The sequence below is a fragment of the Sphaeramia orbicularis genome, chromosome 18 (genome assembly GCF_902148855.1).
Source record: "Sphaeramia orbicularis chromosome 18, fSphaOr1.1, whole genome shotgun sequence".
Classification (NCBI taxonomy): domain Eukaryota; kingdom Metazoa; phylum Chordata; class Actinopteri; order Kurtiformes; family Apogonidae; genus Sphaeramia; species Sphaeramia orbicularis.
Genome location: NC_043974.1, coordinates 13,250,835 through 13,271,386, shown reverse-complemented (window position 1 = coordinate 13,271,386; position 20,552 = coordinate 13,250,835). Strand labels below are relative to the sequence as shown.

The following is a 20,552-nucleotide window of genomic DNA, read 5'->3' as shown; positions in this document are numbered from 1 at the left end:
AGTTCAACTTGAGACAGAATCATTGCTTATCCTTGGTGTCCGGGATGTGTGGTCTGAATTTTTTTGCATCTGAATTTCTTGCATCTGAATTTTTTGCTTCTGAATTTTTTTATTCGAAATATATGAACATAGTAAAATTGAGAGACAAAAAATTCAGGTACTTAATTTCAGTGCAAAAAAAAAAAAAAAAAATTCAGATACTTAATTCCAGTACAAACCCCCCCCCCCCCCAAAAAAAAATCCGATACTTAATTTCAGTGCAAAAAAAAAAATTCAGATACTTCATTCCAGTACAAAAAAAAATCAGATACTTAATTTTAGTGCAAAAAAATTCAGATGCTTAATTTCAGTGCAAAAAAAAAAATCAGATACTTAATTACAGTACAAAAAATAAAAAATCAGATACTTAATTTCAGTGCAAAAAAAAATTCAGATACTTAATTCCAGTACAAAAATAAAAAAAAAATTAGATACTTAATTTCAGTGCAAAAAAAAAAAACAAAAACAAAAAATCAGATACTTAATTTCAGTGCCAAAAAAAAATTCAGATACTTAATTTCAGTGCAAAAAAAAATTCAGATGCTTAATTTCAATGCAAAAAAAATTCAGGTACTTAATTCCAGTACCAAAAAAAAAAATTAGATACTTAATTTCAGTGCAAAAAAAATTCAGATACTTAATTTCAGTGCAAAAAAAAAAAAAAAATCAGATACTTAATGTCAGTGCTAATAAAAATTCAATGCTAGAAATTCAGTGGCTTTTATAATTCAAAATCTGATGAGACAGATTTACTTCCATACCAGTCCTTTTTATACATTTTACTCTAATATTTAGTGTGCCCCGCCTTGGCAACAATCTAAGGAAACTTTAAGGAAACTCTCTGGAATGAGCTTCTGAGAGTGTGGAATGACATTAGGGTTGAAACTCTCAGAAAATACATCGACACAATATCAGAAAGATGCGCTGCTGTGATTGTTGTCAAGGGGAGCCACGCTAAATATTAGAGTAAAATGTAAAAAAAACAGGACTGGACTGATAAATTTGTAGGTGAAATATACTCAGTACCTTTGCCTTTACTTTTTACAATGGCAAAAAAGTGAAATTCAGGCTCTGGGAACAAATAAGCCACCAGTTTCTTACGCTTTGACAAGTGTTCTAATATTTTTGCACCCCACTGTAGGTTTAATAACAATTGCAAAGTCTTGTCATTTCTGGGATTTATTTTTTGGTGCTTTTTAGAAAAACACAAGTTGTGTAAGTTGTTAGTTGTTTCAAATACTTTCCTGTTTGTGGTGTTCATTCTATCCTCCCCTGTGGCTAACCTCAAACCCTCTTCTGCACATGAAAACAAACCCAAAAACTAATTTTTTAAACAGTGTTGAACCTACGTCTGCTTCCACTACCAGCTCATTCCCTCCTGGCCCCCTTCGCTATAGCCGCGCTCCTCTTTTTCCATACACTGTGTTCTCCCATTCCGGTTTTTCTCCCATGACTTTCTATCCATCCACTCGGTCGTAGCAGTTATTCGGTACAATATGCAGTCTGTTGAAGAGAATCCCATCATAATCGATGTCAGATGACATCCATGGAGTCGGGTGGAGGTGAAACAAAGAGAGAAAAAAAAAAAAAAAAGATGAGATGAGATGAGGGGGGGGAAAAGGGAGAAATGAAATTGTGCAAAAAGAGGGAGAGGAACAGATGGGAGTTTGGAAAGGAAATGTAGAGGGAGGGTGAAAGAAAAAGGGTGGAAAAGGGAGAAAAAGTTGCAGGTTGCCATGCCAACAGGCCATGAAGAAAAATAAACAGTGTATGTGTTGCGTGCACCGCTCTGTCACCCTCCACTTCACTGACCAGCCCAGTGTTAGGAAGTGTGTGAACGTACATGCAGGTGTGTGTGTGTGTGTGTGTGTGTGTGTGTGTATGTGTATTAGAGTTAACATGCTGCAGTGGTCTTTTGTTCTGGGGGTCCATATATGCACGAGGCCTTGGAGGAAATGTTTGACACTCCCCAGACTGTACAACAGGAAGTTGAAAGCAGGGGTTGTGTGTATATTTGTCTATGTGTGTGTGTGCGGATTTGTGTGTATGTGTGTGTGTGTGTGTGTGTGTGTGTCAGCAAAAAAAACGAGACAAGCCGGCTGTTAAACAAAAACACAGACATTAGAGTTGATTCAGTGTCCGGTTATGGATTAACCCTTTCTTACCGTCTTTGTCTCTCTCTCTCAGGGTTCGGAGGCTATGGAGGATTGCGTACAGGGGGCGCTCTCTTCCCTTTACCCCCCCTTTGAAAGCACAGCCCCGCCTTTACTCTCTCAGGTACAAACATACATATTTATTCCACTACACACCTTACGGGAACGAACATGGGAAATAACGCAGATCTAATTAAATGATAGTCTCTGTTGGAGTACAGCGGGATGCGATGTTGTGTACAGATAACACGGCCCTCCCTAGATATAAACAGCTAGGAGCCAACACAAACAAAATGTATTGAGTTGGTCAATTATAGCCATGATTTTTTTTTTTTTTTTTTTCTTTGTTTTTATTTTGTTTGCTTGAGAAAAAAAAAACAGGTCAGTATTTTGCTGTCAGATGAGCAAATGTGATCTCGTAAGTTATTGTACAGAACACTAGAAAAGAGAAGGTTTGAAGGTTTGCAAATCTACTTTTGATTTTTATTTTCTTCTTCGTTTTTTGGAGCAGACAGTCATACATAAGCTTTTTGCCTCAGCCTGAGCCTTTTCAGTCATTGTGTTCACACCAAATAATTCTGTTTCAGACATGTTTCCTCTTTTTATTCCTATTTATACACGTCAGCTATGATCACGTACTGAGTCCCAGTTGCACTTTATCTATCAAAAATAAATCATAATATCACAATCATTTGATGAGAAGAGGTACAAGTATTTTATTCCAACTTTGTAAAGTAATAAACACAGACTCACAATAAAGACTGTTGACTTTACTTCCTGTACTGCAGGTGTGTCAAACTCATTTTGGTTCAGGGGCCATATTTAGCCCCATTTGATCTCAAGCGGGCCAGACCAGTAAAATAATGACTTAATAACCTATAAATAATGACAAATTCAAGTTTGTTTTTTTTTGTTTTAGCACAAAAAAACCCCAATTACATGATGAAAATATTTACATTTTACAAAAAAGATGTGAATAACCTGAAAAAACAGAAATTTCATTTGAAAAATTAGTGCAATTTTAACCATATTATGCCTCGACTTATTCTTTATGCATGTACATTTACACACAGTGTTACATAAACATTTGGTAACAGGCAGAATATTGTTAAAATTTTGGAGTTTGGAACTAAAATTTGAACAATTTCTACAATATTCCATCTGTTATTATTAACACAACTACAGATCACAGTGGATCCATAAATGCACCAAACATTTAGTAACAGGCAGAATATTGTTCAAATTGTACATTTTGAGTTGTTCATCTTTGTTTTTATTTATGTATTTATTTGCATTTTATTGTGAAAGAATAGTTTTGTAAATGTAAATATTTTCCCTTTTTTTTTTTTTTCACTTAAATTTTTTCCACATAATTTTTCACAAAGAAAATTTGTTGTTGTCATTATTTATGGGTTATTGTGTTGTTATGTTTTTTACTGTAGATCACATTGGTCTGTATGTGGAACCTGAACTAAAATGATTTGGACAACCTGGACTGTTCAGATTCATTTTTGCACTTTGATCCTGCAGGGCCAGAATGGAACCTTTGGCGGGCCAGATTTGGCCCCCGGGCCGCATGTTTGACACCTGTGCTGTACTGTGTATACCAGTGGTTCCTAACTTTTTTTGGCTTGTGACCCTATTTTAACATCACACGTTTCTGGCGACCCCAGACATTCAAAACGGAGACTGTTTTGTTTTGCTGAAATTAATTTGTTTTTGATCATGTAATAGTTTGCTATACTATGTTGGAAATAAACATTAATTTTAGATGACATTTAGTCTATATAATGTATATTATTATGGACGGAGGCAGAAAAGCCAGGTGTAGATTACTGCACAAAGTGAGAATTTGATTTTCCTTGGTCAGGATATGTACAGTCAGTCCAGCTTGGATTTCCAAGGCTGACAATTAATACTGAACAAACAAGAACTCAAACTATGAATTATGAAAGAGCTGCAGCATCTGAAACTGACCACAATGAACATTTGACAGATAAACAGAACCACAGTGCTTCAGTTTCAGCTTCACAGTTTGTCATGTCTGTTATGGATTGGGATTGTCTCTGTCAACTCACCACACATTTTTTATTAGTAAGGTTTTTTTGTTTGTTTTTGAATTAGGGCAAGAAATGAGAAAGTGCACAATGTGGGTGGATTAATTTTAAAAAAAAGAAATGTGAACATGTTTTTTACTTCTACTGTAAAATATAGGAAATTATCTAAAATTGTGATTAGATTGTTTAGTACACAGATATCAAACATGCAGCCTGAGGGCCAAAACCGGCCTGCCGGAGGTTCCGATCTGGCCCGCGAGATGAATTTACAAAGTGCATTATGCAAAAATTACTCTGAAGATATTACAGTCAAAGGCATCAAACTCAAAAATAATAGCATAATAACCGAAAAATAATGACTCCAAATTTTCTTCTTGGTTTAATGTGAGAAAAATAATATGACATTATGCCTCTAAATAATGGCAACACCATTTTTTTCTCTTTGATTTATTGCAAAGAACATTTAATTCTGATATCGTTTAACAATAAAATGTCAATAACCTGACCAAATATGAACAACCTGACATATCTAAAGAAAAATAAGTGCAATTTTAACAATATTCTGCCTGTTTTGTGCCTTGGTAGATCTGATCTGTAATGCTAACATAGAAATCATAAGTTGAGGCCTAATATTGATCAAATTGTACTTATTTTTCTTCAGAAATTTCTTTTTTTTTCCAGTTATTCACATCTTTTTTGTTTTGGATAGAAATAGTTTCATCATTTAATGTTATTTTTTGCACTAAAAAATTTGGAGTTGTCATTATTTATAGGTTATTATGCTATTATTTAACTGGTCCGGCCCACTGGAGATCAAATTGAGCTGAATATGGCCCCAGAAAGAAAATGAGTTTGACACCCCTGGTTTAGTATAATGACCTGTGAGGTTATGGCATCAATGTAGATATGAACTGAATACCTTTGGTCATAGTAAGTTTTTTTTTTTTTTTTTTTTTTTTTTTTTGGGGGGGGGGGGGTTCTTTTTTTATCAATTACTAGAAATTTCAGGCGACTCCATTTGAACTCCAGGCGACCCCACGTGGGGTCCCGACCCCAAGGGTTGAAAAACACTGCATCACAGGTTCTATTTAATATAGCTACCCTTTTTTCCTCATTTACTAACTGATTAAATGTAGCATGTTAGCACATATGTAATGTAAGTTTTATAATAGTATGTTCAGTGTTGCCATGTAGCGTCTCTTCCTATCTGTTTATTCTATGGAAAACTACTGCTGTTTGATAAAATGTTATGGATTAATGACCAGACTCAGTGACTTCTGATCACTGATTATATTCTGTCTGGGCTGAGTAAATGTTTCCATGCTTGGAAAAAGGAAACCCTTTCAGAATCCATTGGATACACTCACAAATGCCTGGCAGACTCACTGAGACAAAAACTACTCTTAGTTCATGAGAAACTGTGATTTTGAAGATTGAAGGTTTTCAGCAGACGGCGAGGACATGCAAAGCCTACGGCAATTTGTTTTGTGCTCAATCATTTCATCATCTAATGCCCTGTAACTAACTGCTTTTTTTTTTTTTTCTCTTTTCACTTTTTTTTTCCCCCAGGTCTTCTCGGTCCTCGAATCGACTTATCAACACGACAGTCTTCGTTACCTCCTGGATTACTTTGTTCCTGCCAAACACCTCCTGCACAAACTCCAGCAGCACGCCTGTGTACGTTTCACACTGCAGAGAACACACACAGAGCTGTGTAATCAGAAACAGAATCTGCTGTCAAATGCAAAAAGTCTGTCTTGGGGAATCTGTCATGTATCTGTAGTCGGTTGGTGACTACTGTACTTCTGATCCCTGCATTAGAAAGTGTGCACACAGCGTTCTTTGTCTTTTAACCCTTAAAGACCTAAAGCTATTTTTGTGGCACTGTATTTAACGTGATTTATCACCATTTCTTATAATATTATCCACTGCATTTTGCATTTTTAAGTCAAAATCAGGTATTTTCCTTTATTTAATTTACTGTTGATGTAGTTGTTCATAAAAACTAAGAGTCAGTTCAAAGGTTATTATACTGAAGCAGCAAAAACTGAAGAAAAAGTGGCTTTTTCAGCAAAATATATCCTCAGGTGAACCTAAAATCTAGCGTCTACACCAGTGTTTTTCAACCTTGGGGTCGGGACCCCACGTGAGGTCGCCCGGAATTCAAATGGGGTCACCTTAAATTTCTAGTAATTGATGAAAAAAAAACCCCAAAAACTTACTAATAAAACTGTATGGTGAGTTGAGAGAGACAATCACAATACATACAAGACAAATTGTGAAGCTGAAACTGAAACACTGTGGTTCTGTTTATCTGTCGAATGTTCATTGTGGTCAGTTTCAGATGCTGCAGCTCTTTCATAATTCATAGTTTGAGTTCTTGTTTGTTCAGTATTAATTGTCAGCCTTGTAAATCCAAGCTGGACTGACTGTACATATCCTGACCAAGGAAAATAAAATTCTCCCTTTGTGCAGTAATCTACACCTGGCTTTTCTGCCTCCGTCCGTAATAATATACATTATATAGACTAAATGTCATTTAAAATTAACGTTTATTTGCAACATACTGTAGCGAACTATTACATGATCAAAAACAAATTAATTTTAGCAAAAAAAAAAAAATAGTCCCCATTTTGATTGTCTGGGGTCACCAGAAATTTGTGATGTTAAAATGGGGTCACGAGTCAAAAAAGGTTGAGAACCATTGGTCTACACCAGTGTCATTTGTCGGACTGTTGGGATTGTATTGGTGAATCAATGCTGCAGAAGATGTGAGTGTTTCTATGTTCACAACAGAGGCTCTAAATGTCCAAATAACACACATTTAATAGGGCCAAAAAGCTAAAAAACTCAGTTTACCTCAATTATTTGCATGAATTTGATAGTCAGCGCAGCTCTTATGGTGTCAAGAGATGTGAATATGGGGGCGAGGGAGGTTCGCGAAGATGTTGTTCAGTATGTTTTCAGTTCTGCAGCCAGGCTTTTTCTGCTTTTCTTCAGTTCCTGCACTAGGCTGTTAACAGTTAGCGCATCCGTCATCTTGGCATCATTCCTTTCCTTGTCGTTGGGGTCTCGATATTATTTAACTTGGTTTGAAGCAAAGTATAGGTTGCCTGTGTCCGACTAGTGTGGACAAACTAGGGTAAATCAACGGATTGTGCAAATAAAATCACAAAATATGTGGGAGCTGTCCCTAAACATTGCACAACAGGAAGTCGGTTCAAAGGACATGAAATATTTTAGATAAGAACATGCTTTTGGTTACCAGCAGCTGTTTAGGTCTTTAAGGGTTAAAAAGTACAAAAAAAAAACAAAAACAAAAACAAAAAACAAAGCCTGGTGTCATTTTTGTAATAAATCTTTCAAGTCTCTCGTAATTTAATGCAAATCGTAAGACAGCCTCAAGACAAATGAAGACCTCAGTTCAGCTCAAGGTTCAGTCCATGCATAATCTGACACATGCATGACCTGTCCAAGTTTCTATCGTCACCGTGGAGGGTCGAGTCTGCTCTAAAATTCTTGCCGCCTGGTAAAATCAGCAAAAGTGGCTGGTGAAATTTGAGATTTAGCAGCCGCTGTGACCTGCAGACAAAAGAGGTGGTTTCCTGCCTTGGAAGCTCCATAGAATAGACAGAGACATGTGAAATACAGCTAAGTGAAGCATAAATAAAGGATTTCTGGTTGTAATTTTCCAGGCTCCACACATGTACAAAAGAAAAAGCGCGGTACACTGTGCAAAACACTGCAAATGTGGAGCTTCAACTGTGTGTTCTCGCATCACTTTCACTCATTTTGTGCTTTCCATGCTTAAGTCAAAGTTTATACTTGAGCATTCCTTTCATTTTACTTTCCAAAACATGTGCGGGTAAACAACATATACTGTTTAGCAGAAGCTTGGAGGCTAAAAACTGTCTCATATTTCCCTCTACAGTTTTCCTTGACTCACACACACATGCAGATTCATTGTGAGCGAACTATGTTTTCATTGTCGCTGAGTAGAGCTGCCTGGGACAGGAGTTAGACTGTGAGTCATGACAATAATTCCTTCCATATGTGAGTGCGTTACCGCTCTGAGAGAAAGAAAGAAAGAAAGAAAGAGAGAGTGGGTAGCGGAGAAGCAGTGGGAGTGGAAGGAGAGAATGAACATGGCTTTCATTCACTGTGCTCACATGCATGTCTGAGAAAAAAGAAAAAAAAAAAGAGAGAGAGGGAGAAGATGCTAGAAGCAGACTATAGTAGCCTGATTGAGGAATGGTTGAGAAATGGGAGGTGGGAGTGGGGGGCAAACACTGGGGTTTATTGAGGGGAAGGTGGGAGGAGGGAGGCGCACTGGAGGGGGACACAGAAACGTACAGAATGTGGACTGACTCAAAACAGACAAACTTTTTGACAGCGCACGCACGTCACACGAGTGTTAACTTTGAAATCTCACTGTGGAACTTTGAGGTATTTTCTGACTCAAAAATATGTTTCTGCGTGAATCTAAATAAGATACAAAAGGGCTTAGAGGGGAGAAATTAAATAAAGTACAGAGGAGTAGAAGAGGACAGATGGGATAGAGGCTAAGTAAGGAACATAATTCGATCATGTCTTGTGAGTCTGGAGGGCACGGAGAAGGTAGAGAGCAGCCCTGTGTCAGTCCATTAGACATGTCTGAGAACAGATGAAGAACAGTAGTGGATGAGTTTTAGGTTTTAGACCAGTGGTTCCCAACCTTTTTTTTGCCTCGTGACCCCATTTTAACCCTTTCATGCATGAATTATGAGAGCCTTAGTCAATATTATTTTCTTGAGTGTTTTTGTTCCTCTTTAGGCATGAAAAAAACAATGCAATTAATTTTTTTTAATTTTTTAAATTTTTTTTATGAACCTATTTTTCGTAGAGTCACAAAAATGTCCACTCAGCTGGACACCATGCGTTTAAGTTTTGAAGCAAAGAAACATTTATTTAAAAATCATCATCATTGGCCACCCAGCCTCCCATCATCAAACCATGGGCGGCTGTGGCTCAGTTGGTAGAGCGGGTCGTCCAATGACCAAAGGGTCGGCGATTCGAATCCTTGCTCCGACTGTCCACATGTCGAAGTGTCCTTGGGCAAGACACGGAACCCTAAGTTGGTCCCAGTATGGCCAGGCAGCGCCTTGCATGGCAGCAGCTGCCCGCTGGTGTATGAGTGTGTGTGTGAATGGGTGAATGTGAGGAATTATAAAGCACTTTGGGCACCAGGATTCTGTTGGGTTTCTGTAAATTGGCTTAGAGTCTGGTTTTGACTCTAACAGGGTGGGGAAGCAAAATTTACAATGAACATTTAGTTGTTTTTTCTCAGCAGGCACTACGTCAGTTGTTTTGAAACCAAACATATATTGATGTCATAATCATACCTAACACTATTATCCATACCTTTTCACAAACTTTTGCCCATATGAGTAATCAGGAAAGCAAACGTCAAAGAGTGTGTGATTTGCTGAATGCACTCGTCACACCAAAGGAGATTTCAAAAATAGTTGGAGTGTCCATAAAGACTGTTTATAATGGAAAGAAGAGAATGACTATGAGCAAAACTATTACGAGAAAGTCTGAAAGATACTGTTAAAGAAGAATGGGAGAAGTTGTCACCTGAATATTTGAGGAACACTTGCGCAAGTTTCAGGAAGCGTGTGAAGGCAGTTATTGAGAAAGAAGGAGGACACATAGAATAAAAACATTTTCTATTATGTACATTTTCTTGTGGCAAATAAATTCTCATGACTTTCAATAAACTAATTGGTCATACACTGTCTTTCAATCCCTGCCTCAAAATATTGTAAATTTTGCTTCCCCACTCTGTATATATAGTGTCATGAGATAACTTTTTTTTGTAGTGATCTGGCGCTACATAAATAAAATTTGATTGATTGAGTGATTTGATTGGTTTTCCCCTGTAAGTCGCTTTGGAAAAAAGCATCTGCCAAATGCATAAACATAAACATGAAGGTGCAGAAAATGCGCTATATAAGTTCAGTCCATTTACCATTTACCATCATCAGAAAGTGATATACTGAGTGAAAACTATGAAATAAAAACATTTTTAATGCCGCAAATTGCTAAATCGCTACTGTTTTCTCACATTTTATCATACTCTAATATTAGTTATTACTCATTTCATAGAGATAATATCCTCCTGAGACCCAGGAAATTGACAATTTTAGCTTTTTTACATTAAAAAATTGTTTTGATTGGAAACTGCATAATGAAACAGTTTTTTCAGATACGTTTTTAAAGTTATTTTTATTTATTGATTGATTTTTTAATGTGATGTCCTTTGGAATGCACAGCATTTTTAAAGTAAAACTGTCAAACTTTTGTCCCCTACAGAGGACAAAATGCATTGCTGGGTCTCAGGAGGATATGCAAAAAAAAAAAAAAATTGTTTGTTGATTGCAGTCTAATAATAATTGTAACTGATTTACACTAAAACATGTTAATGCAGATCAGGTTTATCAAGAACAGCACAGTTACAGTAATTGTATGAATTGCAGTGTTTTGGATGATGCGCAAGAGTCCTGATATGGAACTAAAACAACAAAACCCATGAATAAACAATAGAACAGCCGTAGAATATCTGTCCACTGTAGTGACTACTATGCATGAAAGGGTTAACGTCACAAATTCATTTGTTTTTGATCATGTAATAGTTTACTATATTATGTTGCAAATAAACATTAATTTTAGATGATATTTAGTCTATATAATGTATATTATGGATTTTTAGTCTATCATTTTGCTTTTTTATTCTTCTGTACGGTACTGTTGTAATAGTGCAGCTGTTTGGTTGTTTTTTTTTTATCTTTAATCTATTCTTGTATTTTATTCTTTTATTTTGTTTTTTTTCCTGTAAGTTGCTTTGGAAAAAAGCATCTGCCAAATGCATAAATGTAAATGTAAATATAAATTTGTTGAAAATGTCACTATTTCTTCAGTTTTCTCTATTGCTTATTTAATAACCTTTGAATTTGCTCTGAGCTTTAATGAACATCAACATAATCAATGGATTAAATATAGGAAAATACCAAATTTACACTCCAGAAAAAGCTAAATATAGAGGATAATATTATAAGAAATGGTGATAAATCATTTAAGAAAGGTTAACTCAGTGTTTTTCAACCTTTTTGGCTCGTGAACTTCTAGATATTCAAAACAAAGACTCTTTTTTTTGCTAAAATTAATTGTTTTTGATCATGTAATAGTTTGCTATACAATGTAACAAATAAACATTCATTTTAGACTACATTTAGTCTATATAATGTATATTATTATGGACGGAGGCAGTAAAGCCAGGTGTAGATTACTGCACAAAGTGAGAATTTGATTTTCCTTGGTCAGGATATGTACAGTCAGTCCAGCTTGGATTTACAAGGCTGACAATTAATACTGAACAAACAAGAACTCAAACTATGAATTATGAAAGAGCTGCAGCATCTGAAACTGACCACAATGAACATTTGAAAGATAAACAGAACCACAGTGCTTCAGTTTCAGCTTCACAGTTTGTCATTTCTTTTATGGATTGGGATTGTCTCTGTCAACTCACCATACAGTTTTATAAGTAAGTTTTTTTTTTATTTATATCAGTTACTTGAAATTTCAGGTGAACCCATTTGAATTCCAGGTGACCACGACCCCAAGGTTGAAAAACACTGTTTTCGACTGTGAGAGCCAGAATAAAAATTTCATACAGATTTACTAATGTGGTAGCAGCATCTGGATGAGGGAGTTTTTTCTTAATAGATTAGATGATTAATGGCGTTGAGCATCACACAGTCCTTTGAATTCACCGAAGTCTTAAATATATACTTATACTAACTTGCAAGACTTTCTATAATTAGATATTTTGTGCTGATTTATTGCCTCTTAAGGAGCTTTTTGTTACGTTTATGCTCATGAAATAATGGAGCCTAAACAGTGGCTCGCTGTTGTGAAGTCATCCACATGCTTCTGTTTGACTCACACCGACTATCTGCATCTATCTAGAGTCTTCTCACTGTGTCATGCTAGCTAAGCGGTTTTCCCCTTCACAAAACGCTGTGAGTCACATGTCTGACATTTGTATGTGGCTCTGGCTTTTGGCCATTGGGACTGTTGAATACTGTTGACTGGTGAGGTATCAGTTCTAGAACACTCAGCTCATTTGAATATCCAAGCCAAACACAACTATCCAGTTAGGCTGTGACCCATTCATGTGGTTTGTGGTTTGGAAATAAGAGGGAAAGACTGTTTATGTGGCAAAAACAAAATAAAAGGGCAGTGCTGCAAATGTATGCCTCTCTTTACATTTAATACATCATCCACCTCTGTGTCTGTTCTTATTTCAGTCTCAGTACCTCGGCTGTTTGTTCCTTCACTCTGGCTGGCCTTTATGTTTGGGTGAGAAGGTGGTGGTTCAGCTCTCCACCCTGGACTGGAGGCTCCTGCGCAGTAATGACTTCTACCTGCAGGTGGTGCCCTTCTCCACACGCTGCCCACGCCTGGCCCTAAAGTGTCTCGCCCCTGGGGGTCGCACCGTGCAGGAAATCTTGGTACCTGAATCCCAGCACCCCCTTGTGTTCACCACTGAATGGCTGCACTGTATCAACAAAGAGCGGGGCCACAAGAGGGAAGGTACGGACCACGGTTATTATCGTTTACGAAAACTAACAAAATGACGAAAACTAGAATTGTATAAACACGTTAACTGAAATAAATCGGCTAAAATTTGTTTAGAGGTCTTATTTCTGTCTTTGTGCATAAGAAATCAATATAAGTGAATCTCCAAAGGAACTTTGTGTTGGTAAATGAAGTTCTGCAAATTTACAGGATTTCAGTTCTGTTCAACATGTTGATGGTCATATGAACTATGTTTTCAGCTCAAAAATGTCCAATTTCATCACAATTAATGCTATATTTTCATGTCACAAATGGCCAAGTTATATTTGAACTGAATTTACCTGAAAAACAAATATTCTATTCTTTTAGATTCCCCAATTTTTCTTACAAGATTCTATCCTACATATCACATGTTTTATTTTTACAGGTTGCAATATGGAGTATGGTGCTGATCCATCCTGCTTATGTTACACCAATACATAGATTAAGAATGTCACACGTCACTTTTTAAATCAACAGTTTTCTAATAATAAGCATTTTTATAAAGAAATAACAATTCTATATTGTTATTTCCTCTTCAGTATGATGATAAACTATACAATAAATAATTCTGATGCTAGTTTTTGCACAGGGATCATTAGTGTAAACGGTGACATGGCTGCCAAGCATCAGTATGATGGAATCTGTAACAACCATGTCACATCCGTCCACTGACACATTTTGTGTTTTTGTGTCAGCTGTTATTGTTTTAGATCCACAATACTAACATTTATGAATAAGAGGAGAATTAGCAATAGTAAGTATATAAGTTTATTACTAATAAAGTACTGGTACTGACCAGAGCATCATGGGTAATGTCACGTCCGTCCACCAGCAAAAGTTTTCACATACACGTGCTATTCAAAATCCAATATTTCTGAAAATAGAGCTTGCACTGTCAAATAATATCAGTAGTCTGTGCACAAATGTATTAGCATTATTTCAACACAGTTCTGTGCATTTTTTACAACTTTTTTTTTGACAAAAATGGCTACTCATTTGACCCCCTGAGTAAATTTTAGCCATTATGTATATTATTTACTTTGTTTACCTTTTATTATAAAACTTAAATACCTACAAAAGTATTATGAAAAAAAAAAAGTAAGGCTCCTTCGACTTTAAAAAGAAGGTACTGATGTAAGTTTTGTGGGAAAACTCATGTATTTCTCTAAACCTTTATTGCTAGGTTAATCTCACCAACCGCCAGAAGACTGACGCTGACAATGATATATTACTTCCCTTTCTTGTTGGAGTTCGACATGCCAACCATTCCTCATAAACTTGTCTCTTCTAGCCACATCTGTTTCACTTCCCATTTTTTCCCCTTCCATTTTCTTCAAAGCTAAAACGTACTGGTCAAGTTGCATTGCCTAAAGAAATTTTTTACTTGGAAAACCATGAAGAACCAAGCCCTGGTTTAGATCTGGTAGATCTCACTGTTCAGAAATCGACTGATTTAAATGTTAAATGTGAGTGTTTTTGGTCCACGTTGCCCTTTCATCATTGTTTCAATGAGCCGTTATAGTCTAATATTATACTACGCTGACACCATGCCCTTACGTAAATAGAATTTATATGTATATAGTTTGTTTTTTCTTACATTTTCTATTATATCCTGTATTTATAATTTACTACAGATACAACATCTACCAGTAAAGAGTTCCTTGTTTGCATTTACGTGCTTCTGGTTCTGAATATTAACTACTGGAGCCAATATCAACACTTGCTAAATATCGTTGTCATCAATTAATCTATGAGAAAATTGCAGATCAATGTATCCAATGAAGATGTTTGTTGCCTTTATATTCACAATGAACAAGTTACTAGTCGACGCGCTACATTTGATTAACTTCACATGAAATGACCTCCATTTTTGACCCATTTAATGGATGCTGACGCCCTTATTTTTACATCTACAGCTAACAGACTTAAAGTGAATGAAAGCTACCTGAAGTGGAGTCTTATTTGTGCAGAAATCGACTTATTTAAATGTTAAACGTCTGTGTTTTTGGTCCACATTTCCCTCTAATTATTGTTCCAAGGAGCCGTTATAGTCTAATATTATACTATATTGACACCATGCCCTTATGTATATAGAGTTAATATGTATATAATTTATTTTTCCTTACATTTTCTATTATATCCTTGTATGTATTTACGTTGAAGTGTCAATGGCAGTACGAGGCATCCCGTCCATACCAAGGTTATAATAGTTTTGGATTTTTCATTATAGTTTAGTTTTATTTAGTTTTGACTTTTTTTCCTCTAATTCAGTTAGTTTTAATTAGTTTTTAGAGCGGGTTTGCTTGTTTTTATTCATTTTCGTTATTTTCGAAATGCTTAGTTTTAGTTTAGTTTTCTCATATCTTTTATCTTTTTCCACAGTAGTATTCAAATAAATCCCAGACAGGACTCTGCTGCTTTCTCCCAACTTTAGTCTCTATGTTTCCAGGTAGAGTGGGGACGAGAAGACGACTCTAAATGACAAGTGACGAGAAGTTAAGTGTCGTATGGTGCCGCCAGCTAAAATTGCTCGAGGGAAATAAATCGATTTCATAACAATCCAACACTGACAAAAATAAAAACAAAGGGAATTTTATCCATAATTTTTATATGTTTTAGTTTTGTAAGCACACAATACAGTTTCAGTTAGTTACCGTTTTTTGTTTTAATAACTGTTTTTATTTCGGCTAAATTTTACTCAGGGGGTCAAATGAGTGGCCATTTTTGTCAAAAAAAAAAAAGTTGTATGAAATGCATAGAACTGTGTTGAAATAATGCTAATACATTTGTGCACAGCCCACTGATATTATTTGACAGTGGAAGCTATATTTTCAGAAATATTGGATTTTGAATATGGTAAAATAAGGTTAGGGTTAATATGGTATAATAACCCTAACACCTGGCCGGGGGCGGCATTGAAATTAATAAATTCAGTATAGAACAGAATACAGAATAGAATATACAATAATAACACAGAATAGAAGAAAATAAATTAGAATAGAATTCTTAAAATAGCATTAGAAAGAGCATAAATAACTGGTGGACGGACGTTACATTACCCATGATGCTCTGGTCAGCACCAGTACTTTATTAGTAATAAACTTACATACTTACTATTGCTAATTCTCCTCTTATTCATAAATGTTAGTATTGTGGATCTAAAACAATAACAGCTGACACAAAAACACAAAATGTGGCAGTGGACGGATGTGACATGGTTGTTACAGATCCCATCATACTGATGCTCGGCAGCCATGTCACCGTTTCCACAAATGATCCCTGTGCAAAAACTAGGATCAGAATTATTTATTGTATAGTTTATCATTATACTAAAGAGTAAATAACAATATAGAATTGTTATTTCTTTATAAAAATGCTTATTATTAGAAAACTGTTGATTTAAAAAGTGACGTGTGACATTCTTAATGTATGTATTGGCGTAACATAAGCAGGATGGATCAGCACCATACTCCATATTGAACCTGTAAAAATAAAACATGTGATATGTAGGATAGAATCTTGTAAGAAAAAATGGGGAATCTAAAAGAATAGAACGTTTGTTTTTCAGGTAAATTCAGTTCAAATATAACTTGGCCATTTGTGACATGAAAATATAGCATTAATTGTGATGAAATTGGACATTTTTGACCTGAAAACATAGTTCATATGACTATCAACATGTTGCAACAGAACTGAAATCCTGTAAGTTTGCATAACTTCATTTACCAACACAAAGTTCCTTTGGGGATTCACTTCTAAAAGATTTATTTATTTATTTATTTATTTGATTCACTTCTATTGATTTCTTATGCACAAAGACATAAATAAGACCTCTAAACAAATTTTAGCTGATAAAAAACATGAATCAGTACAACACAAACACTTATACACACACCCATTCACACCATGTAGACTTGCACCAAATGATATACATAGAAAAGTTAAAATACAGCAGTCATTATAATAAAAAAATATAACAGCAATAACTTGGATGGCATGTCCCTATTTTCCAGATACCATAATGTTCATATAAGGTTCCCATTCATTCATTCATTCATTCATTCATTATCTGAACCCACTTCATCCTCACTAGGGTCACGGGAGCCTATCCAGGCTACATGTAGCTAAGGTTCCCATATTTGTACAAATTCCTCCAGTTTTCCTTTGGTAATATAAGTCAGTCTTTCCAGTCCGATGCACTCTGATAGTTCTTTTGTCCATTGCTTCATAGAAGGAGCTTCTGTGCTCTTCCAGTTCAAAGCGATAACTCTCCTGGCATGTACAGTCCAAAGTCCCACACTTTTGTTTGTTTCTTAGTATGTGTGAAATCCTCAGGATATATTCCCAGTATACAAAGTTTAGCACAAAATGGTATCTTGATTTTAAATATCTCAGACTTACAATTGATGACCTTCTTCTGAATCTTTGTAACTTTGGACATTCCCATAGACAGTGAATAAGAGTTCCTTTATTATCTTGGCATTTAGTTCATGTATCAGGAATATGACTGGACTTATGATGGAGTTTTCAGGAGTTCTATAAACCCTTGTTAACCATTTATATTGTAGTAACTTAAGTTGTGTATTTATAGTTTGTTTTTGGGCCTTCAAACAGCCCTCGTTCCAGTCTGGTTCATCTATGTCACAGGTGTCAAACATGCGGCCCGGGGGCCAAATCCAGCCTGCCAAAGGGTCCGGTCTGGCCCCTGGGATGAATTTGTGAAATGCAAAAATTACACTAAGATATTAACAATCCTTTTAGTTCAGGTTCCACATTCAGACCAATTCAATCTCATGTGGGTCAGACCAGTAAAATACTATCATAATAACATAGAAATAATGACAACTCCAAATGTTTCTCTTTGTAAATGCAAATATTTTCATGTATTTACACTAAAACAAAGTATAATTTTGCAAAAAATACAAATAACCTGAAATGTCTTAAGAGAAGTAGGTACAATTTTAACAATATTCTGCCTGTTACTAAATGTTTTGTGTGTTTGTAGATCCACTGTGATCTGTAAGTTATAATGTACATGTGGAAATGATAAACTGAGGCAGAATATTGTTAAAATTACACTTAATTTTTCAGTTTGTTCATGTGATTCACATCTTTTGAAAGGGTAGTTTATAGATGTATAATAATATAATGTAAATTAACTTGTTTTTGCTCTAAAACATAGAGAAAAGTTTGGAGTTGACATTATTTATATATTATGATGTTTTTATTTTAATGGTTCGGCCCATTTCAGGTCAAATTTAGCTGAATCTGGCCCCTGAACTAAAATGAGTTTGACACCCCTGATCTTTTTTTTTTTTTAACTTTTTATTTATTCCACCAATATAAAACACATGAAAATGTACAAAAATCACACCAGCCTCAGTCTACAAATCACTCAATCCATGTCACATTACTTTCACTCATAACTACTTATACTACACCTTTTACATACAGGTCAAAAACAAGTCAAGCTCATGTATAATTTACACAGATACCAACAACATTCTTGAAATCTGACTTCTAATATTCCACCAGCACAGATAAGTGTATTTGCAAAACCAAAACAGGTGCTACTGAGGAAAAGAAATAGAATAAAATAATTGAGCTACCAAAAAGGAGCATGTGTAAATTAAAAAAAAAGAGCAATATTATAAACAAAAAGCGGTATTTAGAGCTCTTGTATCGCTTGAATAATAATTCAAGTTTCCATCTTCTCTCAAAGTTTTCTAGTTTCAGTTGTAATCTTGCCATCGTTTTTTTCCATAATAACAACCTTTTTTACTTTGTCTATACATTGCGTTATGTTGGGGGGGTGTGGCTTCAGCCGGTTAATTGTGATCATTTTCTTTGCTATTACAAGTAAGACTTTAAATAAAAAGCTACAATCTCTGTCTATCAGATCTTCAGGTAATATTCCAAGTGTATACAGGGTTAAATCAAGATGTAGGTCAATACCCAGAAATTGACACCCTGATCGACGTCTTCTTGTTTGTCATTCTACATGCGTTCAATGTACTTATTGCTGAATCTTTAGAATTTGACCTAAACAGATTATAATATTTAAACAATAGGCCATTCTCTCCCTGTTTTCCCATTTGGTCAATTAATGATAATTTAGGTGTACACATAATTTCCTTAGAACTAGATGACAAAAAGCTTTTTACCAAAGGGGCCTGACTTAATGCTCTCCATGGTAAATATATGAACTTTAGGCTAGTCAGTATTTCCACAATTTCTACTTTTCTTCTTCTTTATGGGTTAAGCCACAGGTGTCAAACATGTGGCCCAGGGGCCCAAATTCGACCCGCCAAATGGTCAGATCTGGCCCGTGGGATGAATTTGTGAAATGCAAAAATTACACCGAAGATGTTAACAATTAATGGTGTCAAAATCCTTTTAATTCAGGTTCCACGTACAGACAAATATAATCTCAAGTGTCTCAGTCCAGTAAAATGCTATCGTAGTATCCTATAAATAATGACAACCGCATATTTTCATGTTGTTTTAGTGTAAAAAAGGTAAAATTACATGAAAATGTTTACATCGACAAACTTTCCTTTATCATAAAAGGTGAATAACCTGAATAAATATGAACAGTCTCAAATGTCTTAAGAGAAGTAAGTGCAATTTTACCAATATTTGCCTGTTAGTGAATATTTTGTGTTTTTGTAATTGTAAAGTAAGATGTAATGCTCATGTGTAAATGATAAACTGAGGCACAATATTGTTAAAATTGCACCTGTTTTTCTTAAGACATTTAAAGTTGTCCATGTTATTCAGATTTTTAAGGAAACTTTATAGATGTAAACATTGACATAATTTAATTTTACTTTTGTCACTGTGATTATTTTAGTGGTCTGGCCCACTTGAGATCTTATTGGGGTGAATGTGGCCCCTGAACTAAAATGAGTTTGACACCCCTGGGTTAAGCAGACCAAATGCTATACCATTCTATTCTTACCCTCTACTGGCCTGCAACAGGTATACAAACTTCACATTAGGGAAGTAACGATTATCGGTATGATGATAAACTGTGGTAAAATTGCAGACGGTTAGTATTACCGTTTAAATTCTAATTATCACGATAACCGTGTTTGATTACCGCACTTTTAGGGCAAAAAAATGCCTAAGTAAAGATCTGCTTTTATGCCAAATATTTGAGTATAGTTTTAATCTATTACAATTTTGATTTTATATACCTAATATTTGGAACCAATACTCGCTTTTAAAGTCTTTGAAAAGGTTCGTTAAGCATCTTTGTGTTATTTATGCAATAAAGCATACACATTTTTCAAATCTGATTTTATATATTTTTTTGTGAGTTTTTGGCCTTTTATGTTTTTATAGTAGGTTAAAGTGAAAAAAATAATAGACAGATGATATAGATGAAGTTGTGCTGAAAAAAAAAAATCAAACTTGAATACAGTAAACATTTGTTTATATAGTATATAAAGGCAAAACCAAAAGTACTGAAAAACGGACAAAATAGGCTCAGACCCTTAAAGGTTAATATTTGAATGTTTCTGCAGCAGAAGGTATATTGTGCCAAGGTATATTGTGTCATTTGTTTTTTTTGTTTTTTTTCAAAATACAACTTGGTTAAATTATTTCAGTGTGTGTATTAGTACCTTTTGAACAT

General features: G+C 35.2%; 1 protein-coding gene across 1 annotated transcript in view; it reads left to right on the top strand.

Moving 5' to 3' along the window:
• arhgef40 (Rho guanine nucleotide exchange factor (GEF) 40) overlaps nucleotides 1–20,552 on the top strand; it is a 145,794-nt gene that overhangs the window by 18,124 nt on the left and 107,118 nt on the right. The window contains exons 2-4 of the mRNA XM_030162728.1: nucleotides 2,227–2,316; nucleotides 5,819–5,926; nucleotides 12,601–12,886. Of these exons, the coding sequence (XP_030018588.1) occupies nucleotides 2,227–2,316; nucleotides 5,819–5,926; nucleotides 12,601–12,886 (484 nt within the window). The remainder of the gene's footprint in view (nucleotides 1–2,226; nucleotides 2,317–5,818; nucleotides 5,927–12,600; nucleotides 12,887–20,552) is intronic.